This window comes from Sturnus vulgaris, chromosome 3 (genome assembly GCF_052056855.1).
Source record: "Sturnus vulgaris isolate bStuVul1 chromosome 3, bStuVul1.hap1, whole genome shotgun sequence".
In the NCBI taxonomy this organism is placed as follows: Eukaryota; Metazoa; Chordata; class Aves; order Passeriformes; family Sturnidae; genus Sturnus; species Sturnus vulgaris.
In genome coordinates, this window is record NC_142245.1 from 69,943,685 (window position 1) to 69,963,063 (window position 19,379).

The following is a 19,379-nucleotide window of genomic DNA, read 5'->3' on the forward strand; positions in this document are numbered from 1 at the left end:
GAAACAAAAAATAAGCACAGAGAACAGTGGCAATGACCAGGGTTCTTTTGACTTCTACTATGATTAGTTAGCATAAATTAGCATTGATACTTCTAAATTGTGTGTGTGGTTTTTTAAAAAAATTACATAAATAACATTACTGCACGTGTTTGTAGAGATCCAAAGGTTTGTTATGCAAAAGGTATTTGGTGCCAAGGTGAGTTACACGTCACTGTGATGGTCTTTATCCAAAATCTAACTGCTTTCTCAGTTTTAGTGATGTGAATATTACCTTTTAAAAATAAATGATGTGGCAATACTCAAGTTTGTGTGAAAGAAAAGTTTCATATTTGAATTGGGTTTAAAACGTGTGGGTTTGACAGTACACCAAATTCTGTGCTTTCCCATCTAGAATTTCTTACTGTTACTTACCAGGCTCATTCTAAGGGGATTTTTTGAGTTCTATAGAATGAAAGCTTAGTTTTAAAATACACCTTTGTAACAGTGCATGCTTACTGACTCTGGAGCTCATTCCTCCAAATCATGTAGGAGGCATGCCTTGAAAAATAGTGCAAAACAATCTACACTGCAGTCATTTTAGTTTTGCACTTTTGGTAAATATATAGCAGTCTTAAGGACTCACAGTTTTGTAAGCATGTATAAAAGTAAAGGAGAAAATGTACATTAGAGACCTACTACTGCTGACTTCAGTTAACCAAGTTTCTGTTACAGTTTTAAAAAATGAACAGGCAACTGCGTTATATCAAGTTTTACAATACCATGATGAAAACATGTCAGATAGTCTTAGGAATTAAGTAAATGGAATTTAGACTTAGAAAAATTTGGTCCAGTATTACTGTAAGTTTTTGTTTTCTTAGGAACTTTGACTTGTAATTTTTAATGTTTTTGATCTGCTTTTGTAATTGTTTTTGACAATACTGTTGAATTTTGTTTTATTTGTATTAAAATTTAAATATGCTTCTCATTTTTTCTTCCCATTCCCCAGCTGATATGGGTTTTGCAAGACTGTTTAACTCGCCTTTGAAGCCATTGGCAGACTTGGATCCGGTTGTTGTGACATTCTGGTACAGAGCTCCAGAGCTGTTACTTGGGGCCAGACATTACACAAAGGCCATTGGTGAGTTGTCCTGAAGAAAGATGCTTGCCTGCAAGGTCTGTAAGGATAGTAGCCTTATAATACATTGGATGGTTGGCTGACCAACTAGTTTTGGAGTTTTGTCACTGAAGTAGTAGCAGATGATCTCATCCATAAAAGATTAATCAAGATTAAAACTTTTTGAGGACTGTGCTTTTATTTTTCAATATAACCTAGACATTTTAAATATCTAGTTTGTTTTGTTTTTAAAACAAAAATATCCTTGAATTGGTTTATTTGTTTTCTTAATATTGGTTTAGAAATCTTGTAATGTTCTTCTAAAGGGAAATAGCTATGGCATTTTTGTAGGGTGTTACATGTCCAGATGCTTCTATGAAATGTGTGGCTTGATGAGCAGAAGGCTGGACTCCTGTGCTATGCATAATCTGCAAATCATTTTCTCCTGAGGACATATGAAGCTCCATGTTCAGGAAATGCTGGTAGCCAGGCTCTTTCAGCCTTAGTAAGTTCCAGAAGCACAATCAGCCTTGGTACCCAGCTGTTTGGAGAATTCAGGCATTGAGGTGCATGGAGAGGTATCCTGGCTGCATGTTTGGCTTATATACTGAACTGCAAAGGAAACAGTGGCCCTCTGTTTATAGTGTTAAATTGTTCTTATGAGTACAGAGGTGGCTTTCTTGGCAGGCATTTTTCTGTTGCAGAACTTTTTGGGGATGCTCTGTGGGCCTTTGTTTAGAGTTACTGTGTTGTACTGGCATCTCAGTTTGAGTGTTCTCTTGGGTGGACCAACTCACAGTGTGTTTTTTTTCAAATAACTCCTGTTAATTCAACTATCATATACAGCAAAAGGTTTGGAGAATGAATGAACTGACACCTGACTTTTTGATGCAGACTTGCACTTCCACTTCCATTTAGAGTCCTCCAGTGCAGAAATTTATTTTGTGTGCTCTAGGAGACCTCTGCAGCAAAAGCTGAAGTATCAGAAGTGAGGAAAATCTGATCCATTTCAAAACCAAAAACCTGGTCCAAAGAAAAATACTAATTGCAGGCAGATTCAGTCAGGTCAAGAGGGACCCTGGAAGGTTTCTTGTTCATCCCCTTGTTCAAAGTAGTGCCCACTATGAATTCTGCCTGGCCTGTTGAGGGGTTTATCCAGCTACATTTTGAAAACCTCTAAGAACAAAGATTTCACACTCTGCAGACTGACTCCTGCATGGCAGCACCCTCCCTCTGGAGCTCTGCCTCAGCTGAGAAAGAGGCATCCCAGGGAATCTGCTACAGTGGGAGCTGGGAATGGAACCTTGTAATGTCCCTGTCCTCTGCATGGTTCTGGCACAATGCCATGGTGGCAGGAGCAGAATCTTAGGGCCTGCTTTGTGTCTACCACTATGCAAACTGGCCTGCTAACTACTGAGTCTGTGTTTGCTGAAGTGTTTTAAAGAAAATACCAACAGGATTGCCTCAAACACCTGTAAATGAGATGCTTAAATTGCCCTATGTTCATGGTGGAAAACACTGATGTGAATGAACCAGATTACTGAGTGACCTGCTTGTGTGGTAGAGGGAAGTTAGCTCTACTGACAGCTACCCGGTTTTGATAGATGGCATATTGTTTGGAGATCTGGGTGAGTGATATGTACCACTATCTCAGGGTATCTCTTTGAAGGGTGAATTAGTATAATGCTGTTGTTTGTTTAATTATGTCATAAATAACTTGGTTCTTGCCCTGAGGGATCTCTAGTCTATGCTAGAACACAGGCAAGAAGTTCCTATGAAACTTCAGAGGACGATGGTACTTAGGAGAGATCTGGTTTTGCTAGTAGTTTATTATTTCTGAGGCTTTTATTTCTTGTATCACACCAGTGAGTCACCCAGGAGGGGTGTGAATGGTTACATAGTAGTACCTGGCATGCAGTGTGGGTGCTGAGGGCACTCAAAAAAGTTTGGGCAGCAAAATAAAAAACACGGAAATGAAAACAAGGAAAGTTTCAAGTTGAGATTTGTAGGCTGACTGAAGGATTAGAGAGAGGAGCATGTGATTGAAGAGAAGAGGAAAGAGAAAAGGTACATGGAGCTATCTATGTGTAGATTTTAGGCAAAGGGAAGATGTGAGTAACAAAATGACAGCACTGATGATGTTCATGCAGTTTGAGTCCAGACTTGTGTTTTGCTTCTAGCACTATGTGCACTTAAAAAAAGGCCATTTTCATGAGCTAAGCAGGCTAGTGGGAGTTTAATTCAGATGCTAATGTTTTTGGCAAAGGATGCAACTCTTAAAACTTTCTCTTAAATCTCTTTGCAAGAAATAAAATTTTAATATCTCTTAATATTACATAATTCTCAGGAAGTCATGTATTGCTTTTAATAATAACTCAGAAATTAAATAAGATTCTCATTTAATAGCTCTTGAGTTGGGAACAATAATTTAGAAGAAAGGTGATTAGATATAGCAAATTATGAAAAAAAAATTTTTTTAGTTTAGCTACTTGTTTTCCATAGCTATTTCCCCATGTCTTTTGGACAATACATAACTTTTATTGATTAGTAAATACAAATAAGATAAGGCTAAAAGCAGAGTGTTCTCTTTCAGTTTTGAGAAATATTTTTTGTTTGAATTTGCTAGGAAATCATTGTCATCAGTTCTATTCTGCAACATCCTGACATTGTCCAACAGTTGCCACATGATTCAGATGTTTGCTTTATTTTAAATGCATTTTTTGTGTTCTCTCTTCCTTAGGTATGTATGTAATGCTCTCTTCCTTATCTTTGTTTCACATATAATTTAATTATTAGTAGTGTATTCAAAATATCCTGGACACTGTCTACTATAGCATCCAGTTTGGTTTTATTCTTGTAATAAAGCCTTTAGGTGTGCTTGCTTGCATGTAAATAATTCTCATACAAGATCAAAGACTGAAATTAGAATTTAACATTTGACTTTTGACTTGTTCAGGATTTTTTCTTTGATTTCTGGGCCTGATCTTAGTTACATTTTATGGGCTCAACTTTGAGGGAAAATTGGATTAAATACAATCTGTTTAGAAAGTGCTATATATTATACAAAACAACACATAAGTGTATTTCATTATTTTAGGGGTGATTTTTCAGTGATATTTTTCCTTTATTTAGTTTGTCTCTTCAGTTTAATTAAATATTCTGCTTTTAATTTATTTTCTTGCAGAACAGATAGTTGTTCATCATATATATAACATGTTTGAAAGAGATACAGGAATCAGGAAAATAGTATTGCTGAAAAACAGAAATAGCTTTTGTATCTGCATGTTAAAAGGATAATGAAAAGCCCATGTTAGGGTTTCATGGAGAGTAATATTTCCTGAATTGTGAATGTTTGTAATGTAAGCCCTACTTGTTAATAAAAGTTTCACATGTAATATCTGCTACCATAGTTACAAGTAACTAACTTACCAGATTAATGCAAATTGGGAAAATGGTGTTGTAGAAGCCAAAATTCATTCTCTATTCCATTACCACAATATGAATTTGTACTCAGTTCACTATAGCCTGTGAAGGTTGTCTACATTTTCAGCATCAAAATTCAAAAATAGAATATGTTTATCTGTGTTGATCAGATCTTAATATTTTAGCAAAGACATAAAATCTGGAAATAAAAGTGACCTGAACAAGCTTCAGGTGAAACCAAGTAGCTGCAAAAATGTAAATTGCTTGTGATCATGGAAAGTTTAATAAAATTACTGAACAACTAGAAAGTCCAGCACAACAGAAAATGCCTTTATGCTCAAAATACTTAAGAAACAAGGTTGAAATAAGTGGCAAGGTATAGTGCTCCTTTCATGTATGGGCAAAGACCTCTGCAGTTTAATTTTAAGGAAACAAAAGGAAATGACTGTGGTAAAATGAAGGAAAAGTTAAGCTGACTTTGAGCTTGAAAGGAGATATTAATCAGAGTGGGTTTTTTCACTCTGGGAACATCAGATTAGAAAAGAATGTTTTAGTAGGTAAAGCAAATGGTAAGAACTCTTTCATCATAGGTTTTTAAGAAAGCATGTGGCAGTCTCCATTATGATTCATTCTGGGACATCTTGTAGCATATCAAGGTAATAACATAATTATGACTTGTTTTTATCAAGCTGCAGCTTGTATAGTTATCAGTGCTATCAAACAAGCATGTTATCTTACCTCTCTTTACCACTTGCTTTAATTAAAGCAATAGCATGTTTGATAAATGGCATCGGATGACTTATAGTATTTTAGATGGTTTGGATTTTGTTGACAAAAGAATTCTTTAAAGTAAGCATTCAGCCCCCCATTAAGCAAGGCTAAAACACTGTCCTGAACCAAAAAAGGTTATAGTGAAAAAATAAATCTGGAAATCTGAGAAATCTCCATTTCTCAGGTACCTTTGTGCACTTGTCTAAATTGGAGGTCAGCAAAAATGGCTGTTTGGTAACTGCATTTACCAGCCAAAATGAGACTCAGGTGTAGAGAAACTGTAATTCAAAGCCTGAGTAGTGCACTGTCACCTCATTCTATTTCTACCATGCAGTTATAGAAGCTGGAAATACATGAAAGATATAAGCAGATATCAAAATGCCTTTGAAAGCAAATGTCATAGGAAAATATTTGGTGTATCGGAAGGGAATGAATTTATAATGAATGCTAGGATCTGTCAGAGTTTCAACAACTCCATTTGACCTCATGCAGGAATAAAAGAGAGGGAAATATCTGGGGTGTATTATGTAGGATTTAGGATGGAAATATGTGCATATGTGTTCCATATTGCCTATGCAGTGAGTCCCACACATTCCGAGTGCATCAGATGTCCCTACTGTGCGTGCACAGATTGTTGGCATGCTGGCCAGGCTGTGGGGCCTCTGGAAATCTTGGACTGATGCCTGAAGCTCTTTTGGTCTCATGTTCTGGAAGGGTTGGGAGGAAAAAAAATAATACCTATCTGGAAAATCTGGTAAACGAGAAATTTCAGGTGGGATCAGCCAGAAGATTGAAAACTCTTCAGTAAAAGTATTCAGGGGAGGTTGCCACCTGTCATCTATGGAATCATAGGAGCAGGGGGACTGCTTTTAAGCATCCATGAGAAATAATTGAGAAGAACAAATCCATAGTCGGTCAGCATTTTGATTGCTGCATAGGAATCCACATTCTTGTTTGTGGGAGGTTGTGATTTGAGGAAGGAGTTGTGGAAAAGCTAGAAAAATAAACTAAATTAGAGAGGTTTGGAAAATACTCATTCATGCATTCTTAAAAGAAGAACTCAGGCTGCACCAAGAAGGGAGCCTTGTTCATGCCCTGGGAAATGTTATACAACATGAGGAGTAATTGGATTCAGATGATATTTTGTGGTAAACTTGTTTTGGCATGTGGTAAACTTTCTTAATTTTGATTATCAAAGTTGTTCTTATGCTTTTTCTGAGAGGCAAAATATTTTAATTCCAAGGATTAATTGTTGCTCTCTTATCTAGTTATTGCAGGTACTAGATGATTTACTGTTGTTTCTTCCTCTTGCTTTCTAAAATAGCAAAATATGTCTAAAAAACTATACAAGCTTCTTTTATCAAAAATAAAAAGCATTCTCTACTACAATAATCTAAGAAATGTAAAGTTATATAAAGGATTATTAGATCACCTAATTAGAACATTTTAAAGCTATATTAGTAAGTATTTTGGGAGGCTTGGGATGTGACAGCAACTCAAGAGGTATCATCTGCAGGATTGTTGCACACTTTAGCACATTAACTATTTTGTGATCTAGCTCCTGCCTTCTTTTAACTCCTCTATTACTCTTGTTTCTCAGATATGTTAAGTCTGGAAATTAGCTGATGGCCATTGTGAATTCTGAAGAGTCTGAGAGTTGTGTAGTAGTTTAATAGTCAGAAGAATGAGAGCAATGCTGTGAGTCTGATCTGTCTCTGCTGGTGTAAAACCAGTAGAGGTACCCTAATGTGGGGCAGACTAAGTTTGATTTCTTAGGACAGTAAGCTGGGTCTCAAAAGTCTTGGCTTTAAATACTGATTCAGTCTCAAGGGTTGTATGTAGTTGGCCACATGTAATTTATTCCATCCCAAGTGTTGTTTCATTATCTATAAAATGAGGGCACTACTTAACGGTAAAGAGTATTGTCCTGAAGATAAAGTCACATAAGGATAATAGGGAACTCCAGTACAAGTATGCTGTAAATGGTTTTTGTTAACTCAATGAATGGATTATTTGAGGACCTGGGATGTCACTTAGCATCTCCAATTAACTTGAGAAATTCACACATTCTGGACGTTAAAAACAAAAAAGGAAGGAAAAGGAAAACAAAACGGAATCTTCAACACAACTGCAACCTGCTAATTGTCCTGATTTGGATTGCTTGATAAATTAACCTGTAAACTTGCACATGTAGTCACCCCATACTTCTTCTGTTCTCATGACTCTCTCCCCTTGCAACACTTATGAAGGGAAGTACTGGATGCTTTTGCCATTTTGTTTAGTATTTTGTGGCAGATTTGCTGCTGCATAATTCCTTCTGACTGTTTTTCCCTCAAAGTATCAGCTTTGTTTTCTTCCGAATTGTTAATAACCTTGGGGCCTCATATAGGCAAGCTTTTTCTTCCCTAATATCTCACTGACTCTGCCCTTTACTAAATAGATGAACTTTGCAGCTGCACGTTGATTCTGTAATCTTCCTGAGCAGTGTATGCCATGAACTCAGTTAACAAAAAGGTTGAGATTTTTTCAAAGAAAGATTACTTAGGGAAGTAAGACAGGACTTTTTCTTGTGCAAGTTGGTTCCATCAACATTTTACCCTCACTATACTGTGCAGTAATGTGTAGCTTTTAACGTGCACTTGTTGCTACCAAATCTGAAAAGTTGGCTCCTAAAAGTAGATTTTGGCTGAAAACCAAGTGCTTACTATCCTAACAAGATGCATACTTATAGTGCAGAGGAGTTGTTTTAGCTGATCCATCAGTTTGATCTTCAATCGTAATTATTTCAGCAATATAAACTGAAACTTTCAATGTTGCAGCACTGATGGAGTAGAATGACTGGTTTTCAGGACAGGTGTGATTGCTTCACAAGTTGACTTCTTGTCAATAACTGTGACAGCAGAATTACTCATCACACCAGTTTATTTCATGTATTATCCAATGGAGTTGCTTTTAATTACGTTGAGTTGTTGTCAGTGCCTTACTAGAAATAGCTGTAAAGCTGAAAAAGTTAGTAACAGACATATTAAGATATTGTAAAGTAAAATACTGTGTTTGGAAGGACAGAGGAGCTTGTCTGATGGTACTCTCTGGGAGGCAAGGTTTCTTCATGTGTGTTCCTCTCTGTTGACTGAAATAAAGTAGGCATCAAAAGCTTTGATAACTTCTAGAAAAGACTGTCATGGCTTGTGAATTGGAACAGTCCAAGAAAGTATTCTTCACAGATGTTCCTTGTTATAACTCAGTCTACCAGATAGCAGGGCTTTTGTGCACCTTATGTTAGCTCTGAAAGTGCTGACGTATTGGATCTATTAAGAAGTTGTAATAGTTAAAGACACAAGCCACATGAGAGCACATAACAGATAAAAAACTCACTGTTCCTCTTTAGTTAGTGTGGAGTTAACCTGCGAAGAGTTCCACTGTGTACAAAAAAAAGCTGGTTTATTAAATTTTTTTTGCATTTAATTAGAAAAAGGTATATTTCCTCTTCAAAGAGTATGTACTTTCTTATTTGCTATTGTCGGTATTTTTGTTGTATGATTTTATGAAATGCAGAGCCGTGCATATTTCCTGAAAAGCTTTGTGAATGCTATTTTACCAAACAGTGGCTAATCTTTCCTGTTCTTCATTGTCGTCATTACAGAGGGAAATATTAACAATTTCTGCATTAGACCTGCCTAATACTTTGCAGTATAAGAGAGATTTGTGACCTTTGCAATAAGTTTTCGTACTTCCTTTACTTGCTGCAGTTTGATACTTGGTGGTGGGAATTAGCCCTGAAGCTACAAAGCTGCCTTTTGTCACCCATTACATTCCTCAGACTTTTGAACAACTGTCACTGAAAGGCCATTTTTCTTTTTACCCTTGTTTCCCTGAAGAGCTTGCCTGCTTGCCAGGGTACCTGTTGGACCCTCAGAGGTATAAGCATGGCTGTTGCTGAAACAAAAGTAGCAGTATGTTCTTTTCTAAATCATGGAGTTGCTGAAGTTGTCATAATCTTCCTCTGCCATCTCCAAACATTTAAAGATTTAGGATTAGGGAAAAAGCAAGACTGTAACACCCTTTCCATGCCAGAACTAAGCACTTGTCCCACTGACCTAATTCCTTGCCCTGAAGTGACACCACCTGAGGCTGGAGCAACTCCAGCTTCTGGATGAACTGAGAGAAGAGAAGAAAGGTGATGGAACTGTCACTCTATTCTGCATTCATTCAATCATCATGCTGTGTTTCCAAGGAAGTTAGCTGCTCTACTGCTATCTTATGTAGTAGATAATCTGGATTATAGAGCAGTAGTCTTGGAGACACAAGTGAGGAGTTAAAGAATTGCTGGTGAAAATGTGGTATATAGGATTTGGTTGGAGGCGGGGGGTAGAGTCTGAAAATCCTTGCAAAAGGATTGTATAATGTTGGTGAAGGTTTAGTTCTCAAGGTACTGACACTGGCAAAAGTCAAATTCTTGTGCTCTGGGGTCACAATTGTTGGTAAGATTTCAGTCTTGATGATTCCTGTCTTCAGGAATCTGCACATTTTAAATACAAGGTTTCAAATTGAACAATGGACCTGGAATTTTGAAATTCTTGGATGTGAAGTTCTGTAAACTAAGGATTAAGTTCTTTTACAGGATTTTGCCGTTTGAAATCATATTTTTGCTGCATGAAAGGACTGCTTAGGGCCTCTGGATTTGTTGCCACTCCCTGTATTAAATCTATTGTACCCGTGTTGTCAAGTTTAGCACAGTAATTTTAGTCTAATATTGCAAGCTAGATAATGTATCTAATGCATAGCAGAAGTCTGAAATCATATAATCCAACATCTTCATTTAATGATATACTGAGGAGTAGAAATGTAAGTGGGAAAATAAAATATTTTGACAACCTTGAATACATCTGTTAAGAGAGAATGATGAAAGCCTGGCCCATTAAAACACTGCAGAAAATGACAATTGACTTAAGTGAACTCAGAATTTCAGTCAAGATGCTTTAAAAATTTTAGGATTGTATTAATTGACATGAATAATTAAATTGTTAGTGCAAACATGAGAAGAAGGCAGCTTAGTTTAAAATGCTGGGGTGAAGGCAAAGAGTTAAAAAGAAAAGTAAGGATGGTGGATTTCATTATTAATTCAAGTTAATACGGTTTTGCAGTTAAAAGTTTTGAATTATCTTGACATTACATCGTGGTACAGAAGATGATGCACTTTTGAAATAAAATACTGTTCTTAGAAACATGGTTGGGTGGCTGTGAACATCCCTCAGATTAGTGGCAGGTGTTGTTTCTGTCTGCAGCACAGTCATCTTTGTGGCTTTACAGTGTAAGATATTCTTCAGTCAAGGTCTGTTGAGATGCTGTTTGTTAAAAATTGGTCAACATTGCCTAACATCGAAGAGTGAAAGCAAATTTCTGACCCTTAAGCCCTGACACCATTTTTTGCTTCCTCTTGAAAAGTGTGTCACATGTAAATGTTTGACCCCGTTTTCAGTTCTTCATAGAAGGTGTCTAATTTAAAAGGCTGGTAGCCACTTCCTCAACCTTCTGTTTTGCTGACTAAAGTTTAAATGAAGCACGTAAAAAGTGGGACCTTAATGTATGAATAGGGAGGTCTTTCCCCTGTGTATGTGTATGATAATGGAACATATGTAGCAGGCATGTTCTGTTCACCTTACCAGACTAAAGAAATCCCTGTTTAAGGATATATTATTTTCTTAAGTCTAATTTCTAATGCTAAAATCAGCATAAAAATGAATAAACTTTTTCTATACTACCTCTATGCTCCTAGACTCCTGTGTATAAAGATTCCAGGTAAGTCTAGAATGTGCTGTTGTGCTTAGCATGAAATGGAATATCTTTTCATTAGACCAATTGATGGCTATTTGAAAAAATTAAACATGTTTGCCTATGCAGCCCCATTTTAGGTTTCCAGTCTGCTGGTGTGTTTGATGTCATTGCCTTGACTGGAAAGTTTTGGAGGATCTTAAGTAAGTGCTGTAGCTCTTACAGGTGGCCTGAAAAGCCCTGCTTGGGCTAAGGCCTTGCTAACTAGCTCTTGGGTACCCTGGTTGTTGCATTAGCCCTTAGCAGGTGCAGGGAAGCTGTATTCTGCTGTCTGTCCTTCTGCTCTTCACTGCCTTTGCCAGCATTCATAGGTGTCCAAGAGTGTAGAGTTTGTGTTTGAAACAACAGGAAAAAAAGCATTTTGGTTGAGTACTGATGCTATTATGCTAGACCTCACTAATGAAGTATTCCTCAGATTGATTGTATCTAAACAGATGTTTTCCAAGTCTTTACTTGCTTTCTTTAAGAGAATTTTATTAAAGAATTCTATGAGACTAAGAGATTGTTTATTTATTTCTTTTCTTGGATGTCGTTAAGAATTATGATGTATTTAATCTTGGATTCTGTCCTGTGTTCAGTGAAAAGTTTTGGTTAATATGCATGGGAAAAGATGTTTCATTTTGTGAGTCAAGGTTATTGTTTAATGAATTGTCTTATTGTCTTAAATAGTCATACTATTCTTAAAGAATGTTTCCAAGATATTGGAACAAATACAGAAATTAGATTATTGTGCCATAGAAGTGAAAATACACGAGCATTTGTCTGCTTAATCAGCCCTATCATTGAAACAGTATCCCTTTGTTCCTGCTTCTTGGCTACACTGCTAAAGTAGAGCAGGACATGCAGGATTTTCTCAGCTGACCTATAAAGCTATTAGAGTCCCAGGTTTTAAAACTGGGACACAGACAGCCATACAAATATTTTAATAATCTGTGCACACAGGCATTTGTGTGGAAAGTCTGTCTACCAATCACAAGTGTCCATCCATAAAAGGCTGGGTTTTTTTTTCCTTTTCATAAAATCACGTATTACTTGAGAAGCGTTGTCATAGTGGAAGAATATTTCAGCGGATAATAGGTTTGAATGGAACCTGAGGAAGTTGCATGGCTAAGAGTCACTCCCACCCCTTTCTCCAGGGACCAAAATCGACTTGCACTGGGGAAGTGTAAACTTGGGGAAAGCGAGGAATCTGTAAGTCTTGAGGGCGGAGAACATCAACAAAACAGCACAGCCCAACAGTAAAAACCATTTACCACAGATCAGTCCTGATGCCTAATGACAGTAGAAGAGACTGTAGGAAACAGAACCATCTTTACAGCAATGATTGTGTTACTCTGGTAAACCTAACATCCTCCCAAGGCATCAGATGGGAAAACTTTTAGTACCCAGTGCAGCTCTGCAGGATCTTTGTGTCCCAGTTTTCAGTGCGTCTGGGACATAACAAATGGATACCTTCAATATCTAAACCAAAGTTTTAGCTTTGGCTCAGGAGCGGTGAGGCCACTCACTGTCTTGATCATTAGTAGAGGGGAGAGGAGAGAATTAATTGTTGGATAATTTTTGACACTTATTTTGGTGCTTGCTTTTAAAAAAACTTTATTTATAATGGAATTTTTATATAACATTATAAGAAACTCCTTTAGTACTAGGGGCAGATGATGTGCATTAAGATAATAACATGCTGTACTTGAAATATACTATTTGTGTTATAAAGCTCTGCTCTCTCAGTGCCCACTGCTGTGGAGTTGTACATGTTACTTGGAATATATTTGAAATAGATATAGTAATCGTTAATTTTTAAGGATCATAAATGGAAAATCTTAAAGACACTAAACAAGGACCTTCATCCCATAGTTAGACTTAAATTCTGTATTTGGTTGACCACTGTGAATAGTGTAGGAGATAAATACCTATTAAGACTGCTTGTATCTATGAAGTGTTTAAACTTAGCAGAATTTGACGAAGCATTCCTGCTAGAAAAAGTGCCACATGTGGGACATTGTCATTGCAAATTATGAATGTCTTTTAGAAGAAAAAAACAGAAGGACTAGCTAATCTTGGCAGAAAATCATTAACTGTGAATGGTATCAATATATGCCAAGGATGTGTTTGAGATCAGGTTACATGAAACGTTCATGAAGAGAAGACCCTGACTTGCTTGAGCTGCATGGCTGCAAGGCCTTTTCTATCTATTTAATCTTTTCTTACATAAATTAAAGCTTCGGGTTTTCTGTACCGAGTCTTTTGACTTACTTTACGTTAGTTCTTCATATAACAGTTGATCAAAGTTGATGGCAATAGTGCTATCCCACAGAAAGTTGTAACACCATCTTGGGAGTTTCCAGTGTTCATACAGATGTAACATCCAGTTGGTACAATGCTTGTCTTTCTGAATTCTCAAAGGGTTTAAAATGCACTCTCTGTACACTGTATAGTAGTGGCTCTTCTCTTACAGTGCAGGTGATGAAGGAGAAACAGTTTTGAAGTTTGCTGTGTCACATCAGGGAGATTTCAAAGTTCAGCTTTGCTGTCACAGAGAATACTAGATTTTACTTTTTTTTTTTTTCCATTAAAAGGAAAACGTCTGGATAGAGTAGTAATGAATGGAATAATGAGCAGTAGCCCAGCCTCTATCTTGCAATGTGATGTTCAGTGAGCACTGTAGAAAGCCATGAAAACTGAGAGAGCTGCAGTTCTTTTGGCCGCTGGATAAGACATCTCCAAAACTATTTGCTATCTGTTATGAAAATGAGTGAATAGATATTGTTAAATTAAGATTCCATACTTCAATTAATAAGTAATTTCCATTCTAGAGTAGATAATTTATGCCTACTACCCAGGCAGCAATTGTGATTAATATGCTGCATTAGTTGCTTGAGCAGATAAAAATCTCTACAGCTAAAGATCTTGTTTTCATGCAGATAAAGCTAATAGGAAAATCAAAGGAAGATAAAACCTCGAGAATGTGATGTAATGCACAGAGCAAGTTATACCCTGTCAAAACTGTAAAGTCTGAATGAGACTTGATCAGATTTTCCTTAAGGGAGGTTGGAAGATAGCGTTATATATTGGGACACCTCAAGCTCCACACTTGTAACATGATGGGAATGGAACTGACCAGTTTTGGCAAATAGAGTGTGATGGCTCATTTCTTTATTTCCTACATAAGGAGAGCAGTGCTCTCAGGGTATCACAGGATACCCTGCGTCTCATTGGCAGCATGGGCCAAACACCGCCATTGACAGCAAGTAGGGTTTGGAGTTGCAGATTAATTGCAACAACCAAGAGACTTTACTTAGTGTTTTCTTTAGTCTGAATCCAATAAACTAAACTCTGGTTAAAGAATTTTGTATCTCTTAGACTTGTACATTAAAGTTAAATTGCTTTTTTATTTATTCTGTTAAATTAGAAAAAAATTTAAAAAGATTTCCTGGGGTCATCTAATTGAACTTCAATTGCTACACAAGTCTCCACACTCTTGTATTCAGCAGACTATGCTTATTATTAATCTGATCTCAACACCTTTTCCAAAGTTGTACCTTAGTATCCCAGTGTAGAATATTTATCAGTGTAGCAAGTCCTTAAATCCCTTTTTTTTGTGGGGGGTGGGGGGGCTGGTAACAACCTTCTTCTCACTGGCAAATTCTCACTTTGATTTTAAGGTGCATAGGAAACCATTTGGGTCATACAGAACACAATCCATCCACAAGATGGATTCTAATGAGCAGTAACTAGAATGCATACATGTAATCTGAAAAACTATTCTCATGCAAATTAATGTTTTGATAGACAATGGATTTAGTCTAAAAAGTATATAAATGAGAGTTTTATGAAAAGTAACTTGTTGGTTTTTTTTTTCTTTCAGTATGTAAAATCATTAAGGCAGAAAAGTTCTCTAAGATCATCAAATCCAACTGTCAAATATCATACTATTGTTTTCTTTATATACATAGGATGTAGATGAGACAGTTAAAGTATTGTTGCTGTGGGAGCCAGTTGTCAAGTAGGATTTTAATTTTTTCAAAGTGTGGTACTCACTCTTCTATGCTTGATTAAAACTAGGATCTTTTCTTCCTCATTTTAACTAGCTTGCACCATTTGGTTAAACATATGAGCCATTAGTCTTCTCCTTTTATTTATTTATTTGGTTATCAATTATCTGTTTGGAATTGTTCTGAAATATGTGGTAGAAGTATTATTTCAATGTATCTTTGTGAGGGATAATCTTTGGTCAACTGAATGTCCTTTAAGCTATGTTGTAAGCAAATGTTGTGTAGGTTTCTGACATAACTGCGAATATGTTAAGTGCTGGACTGCCACTGTACAAATTGGCTTTCAAGACTCTAATTTTGGTTTAAAGAAAACATATCTCCAGATTTTACCCTTTTTAACATATTATATTAATGCATTGTTTTTAAATGTGAAGCATTTTGTCTTACTGTGGTTATGCAGATTGAGAAATTGTGCAGAAACAAGAAATAGAGCAATTGAGTACAGTAAATTTTCATTAATTATCCTCTTCTTTTGTAGATATTTGGGCAATTGGCTGCATATTTGCTGAACTATTGACTTCAGAACCTATATTTCACTGTCGCCAGGAGGACATCAAAACAAGTAATCCTTTTCATCACGATCAGCTGGACCGTATTTTTAGTGTAATGGGATTCCCTGCAGGTAATTTATTTTCATTAAAGCAGGAGACATAACGCTAGTGAGTTGTTTGTTGGGTTTTTTCCTAAAGGAAATTGCTAGTTGTTTGTATAGGTACGAAGAAACTGTCAGTTTGATGGATTTGGAAATGCTGACAACTAAAGAACAATAGCACTGGCCAACAAACAGGAAGTCAGTCAGCTCCTGTAGCTATTTCTACCTGAGTATTACTTAAGCTACACGTTCAGAATTGTAAATGCTTTTTCTTTTTTCTACACTACCAAAGATAAAGACTGGGAAGACATAAGAAAGATGCCAGAATATCCAACTCTTCAGAAAGATTTTAGAAGAACAACGTAAGTAATGATAATGTAACAACAGTTCACTGGGTGTGGTGGAGGCAGAAATCAGCTCCTATGCTCTGAATTTTTAGGGAGGGGATTTGAAGTATTTGGGTTCTAACACATGGCAGCTGTCCTGTTTCAATTAGCTGGTTTATATGAATGGTGTTCTCTCCCTCAGCTGCTTGTTAAGAACATCAACTGAGTGGCCACCTCATTTCTGTAGGAGGGGTTGTTATAAGTGTAATATAATCTATGGCAGGCATAGACAAATGAGCTTCCTTAACCCGTTTCTATTACATATTTGAGATAATGTCGTTCATTTTGTGTGAGAAAGAGTAGGGAGGTACTGGTATTTTTGACAAGTGGATATGTGGAGGCAGCAAGATACTGGACAAATTTCTCTTGAAGGTTCAATAGCTTGTGATTCAAAACTTGTCCGGGATCTGAGATTTTTCTGCTTTTACTGTTTCCTGGTGCTTTGGCTAAATTAGGCAAGTGGTGATAATAGAGCAGAGCTGGTAAGGAGTCACCTGGACTCCTTAAAGTAAGGTAGAGAACATGGATTTGGGAATTTTGGATTCTGTTTCCAGCTCTGACATAGATTCATTACATTGGCTTTACACAAGATATGAAACTTACCTGTGCATGAAGCTTCTTTCTTTTGAAAATGGCTATGGATAACCTCTGGAGCTGTAAATTGAAGACAAGGCACAGGTCATAGGTATTTAGGGCAATTCTGAGCTTGGGATCTGTAAGGACTGTATGCTTTTCTGGAGGCTGGGGAGACAGAATGGTAACCTTAACTGCTCTGCCAAGTTCTAGCTGGAAACAATAGCTTAAATGTTGAGCTGTGATGAACTGCTGAATGCTTTCTGTGGCAGAGTTGCTTTAGAAAAATAGAGTATAAACTTCAAGTTGTGTCTCTCTGTCATTGTCCTTATCAACAGCTTATCCATATGCTGTAAAAATTGCATGCTTGATAATCTTTACACAGTTGATAGCACTCCTACTGGTGAAAAGCACACTTCATGTGTGCAACTGCTAGATAAATAGCTGACGTGTCTTCCAATAGCAGTTCTTTTTACAGTTTACTTGCTGAGCGTTGGGAAATGTTTCTGTGGTCACTTGATAGAGTTCCATGTTTTTAATGCACTATTATTTCAGACATGTCTTTCTTTAACTGTATTTTTCAGATATGCCAATAGTAGCCTCATAAAATACATGGAGAAACACAAAGTCAAGCCTGACAGCAAAGTTTTTCTTTTGGTAGGTGCAACTTGAAAATTGCTGTGATGACAGGAATGAAATTGCATTTCTAAGGGTAATATCTGTATCTGTTTTCCTATCTCATTCTAATGAACACCAGTGTTAAAGAAAGCTATTTATCACTAACTGGCCATTTTTAAAATGTGTTTTCTTCATACACAAATTGCTTCAACTGCTGGTATTGAAGATCTGAGAGTCTTCTCTAATTAAGATCTGCAAGACACTTGTATACCCAGCCTTACCTTTAGGTCTGCTGTGCAAATAAGAGAGTGAGTATAATATGTGTTTTGATTCTGTGTGGCTTCAGAGAGCTAAAGAGCCTCCAAAAGCTCAAGGGAAGAGGAAAGGAGAAAGTTATTTCCTGTAGTGATTTGGTTTTATTTCTCTTCCTTTTGACAGTAGTCCACCACTGTTCTGGGGATGATTCCAAACAAAACCCCTAAACATATATTTGCTGGTTGCCTAGTTGAGTCATCCATTGTAGACCAACATAGTGTTGCTCTCTCTAATACAGCATCATTTCTGGATGTCTCTGTGATGACTTAGTGCTGTCTAAATTTAAGAATGAAGTTCAAAGTGGTTTTGCTAATGTTGTGTACAGGGAGCTCTGTAATGAGGCTCTTAGTCCAGCTTAACTTTCAGTGGTCTGTTTTCAGTTACAAATTCAGCATAGCAGTCCTCTCTCTGTCCTGGCAAAGATTTGGCACTTTGACTCATTAGTGGGTACTGGATGATGACACAAATAGCTGTGAAAACAGAATAGGTTGGTCCCAAGTGGGTGGAAGGGAAGAATTTCCATAAGAAGAGTGAGACTTTAAGAAATTTTGATTCATTTTTCTTCAACTCAGCTTACTAGCCACACACTGGAATCACCTGGAGGGTAAGATCTAACTGAAAAGATGACAATTGTAAGAGACATCATTAGTGTTAGCACATGAATTGCCATGTTTTCCTACCAAAGGTCGAATCCACCAGAAAACCTGCTTGCTGTCAGTTATTTACTAATTCTCTAAGGCTGAATGCTGAGTTGAGAGTCATCTTGGGGGGGGGGGGGGGGTAGGCTGCTTTTCCCAGGGGAAATATTAACCAGATCTCTGAAGAGCCACAAGAGCCACAAAACTACCATACTTTGCCTTTTTTCTGAACATCGTGAGGAAGACTTAGTTCTGTAAGGAAGTCAGTTTGTTAGATTTTTCTCAGGGTTGAAGGAGTGAATAAAGGTGGTTTAATGATCAGCCACAGAGACAGAGGCTGATCTCAAATAGGTCAGTCTCCCAAAGCTCTGAATAAGAATGCCCAGGAGCATGCACTGCTATCTTAATATCTCATTGCTGTACATTGGAGGTACATGTATTGTGAAGCAGGCTCCCTGAAACTCCTTGTTCATATCCAAGGTAGTTATTTTTATGAGATGACCTCCATCTTGCAGGGTGACCTCTGAAGACATCTGCTTTGTAGCAGTCACTGATTGAGACTGTGCTAATGAGTACAGGAAGTGTGGTACATGGGGAACAGATGGCATCAAGTAGATCAGTGCAGGATAGCAAGTGACTCTTGACAAAGAGAATGATATTATGCCATTCTGCTGATTGACATTGAATGATAATGTCTACATGAAGGGCAGAATGTTTTCCATTCAGGAAGAGGCATCTGTTCTTGCTGTCCTGGATAAGTTACAAGCATAGTATTCATAGCTGTCATGTCAGGCCAGTGGAGCCTGAGAGCTTGAGGCCTCCTAGGAAGTATAAGATTTTGATGAAATCTAGTCTCATTGGTTTCCTATGTTGTCTAAGCAGCTGCTGCCCTGAAAACAAATTGTCTCCAGACATTTTTTAATTCATTTTCCCAGAAACTACAGATAATCAGAATTTCTCAAAGAAGTCGGTTCACAGTAGCATCACCAATAGGCAGGTTATCTTGCTGGGAGTGATATTGTGTGAGGTATTACTTGGAATGGGTTAGCTGATTGTATTCTCAGAAGTGAAGCTGGAATGTTAAGG

The 19,379-nt window shown here is 37.1% G+C and overlaps 1 protein-coding gene across 2 annotated transcripts in view; it reads left to right on the forward strand.

The window, feature by feature from the left end:
* CDK19 (cyclin dependent kinase 19) overlaps positions 1–19,379 on the forward strand; it is a 119,682-nt gene that overhangs the window by 85,704 nt on the left and 14,599 nt on the right. For both annotated transcript variants that reach the window (XM_014879276.2, XM_088161907.1), the window contains exons 6-9: positions 986–1,117; positions 15,650–15,793; positions 16,056–16,125; positions 17,307–17,379. In XM_014879276.2, the coding sequence (XP_014734762.1) occupies positions 986–1,117; positions 15,650–15,793; positions 16,056–16,125; positions 17,307–17,379 (419 nt within the window). The remainder of the gene's footprint in view (positions 1–985; positions 1,118–15,649; positions 15,794–16,055; positions 16,126–17,306; positions 17,380–19,379) is intronic.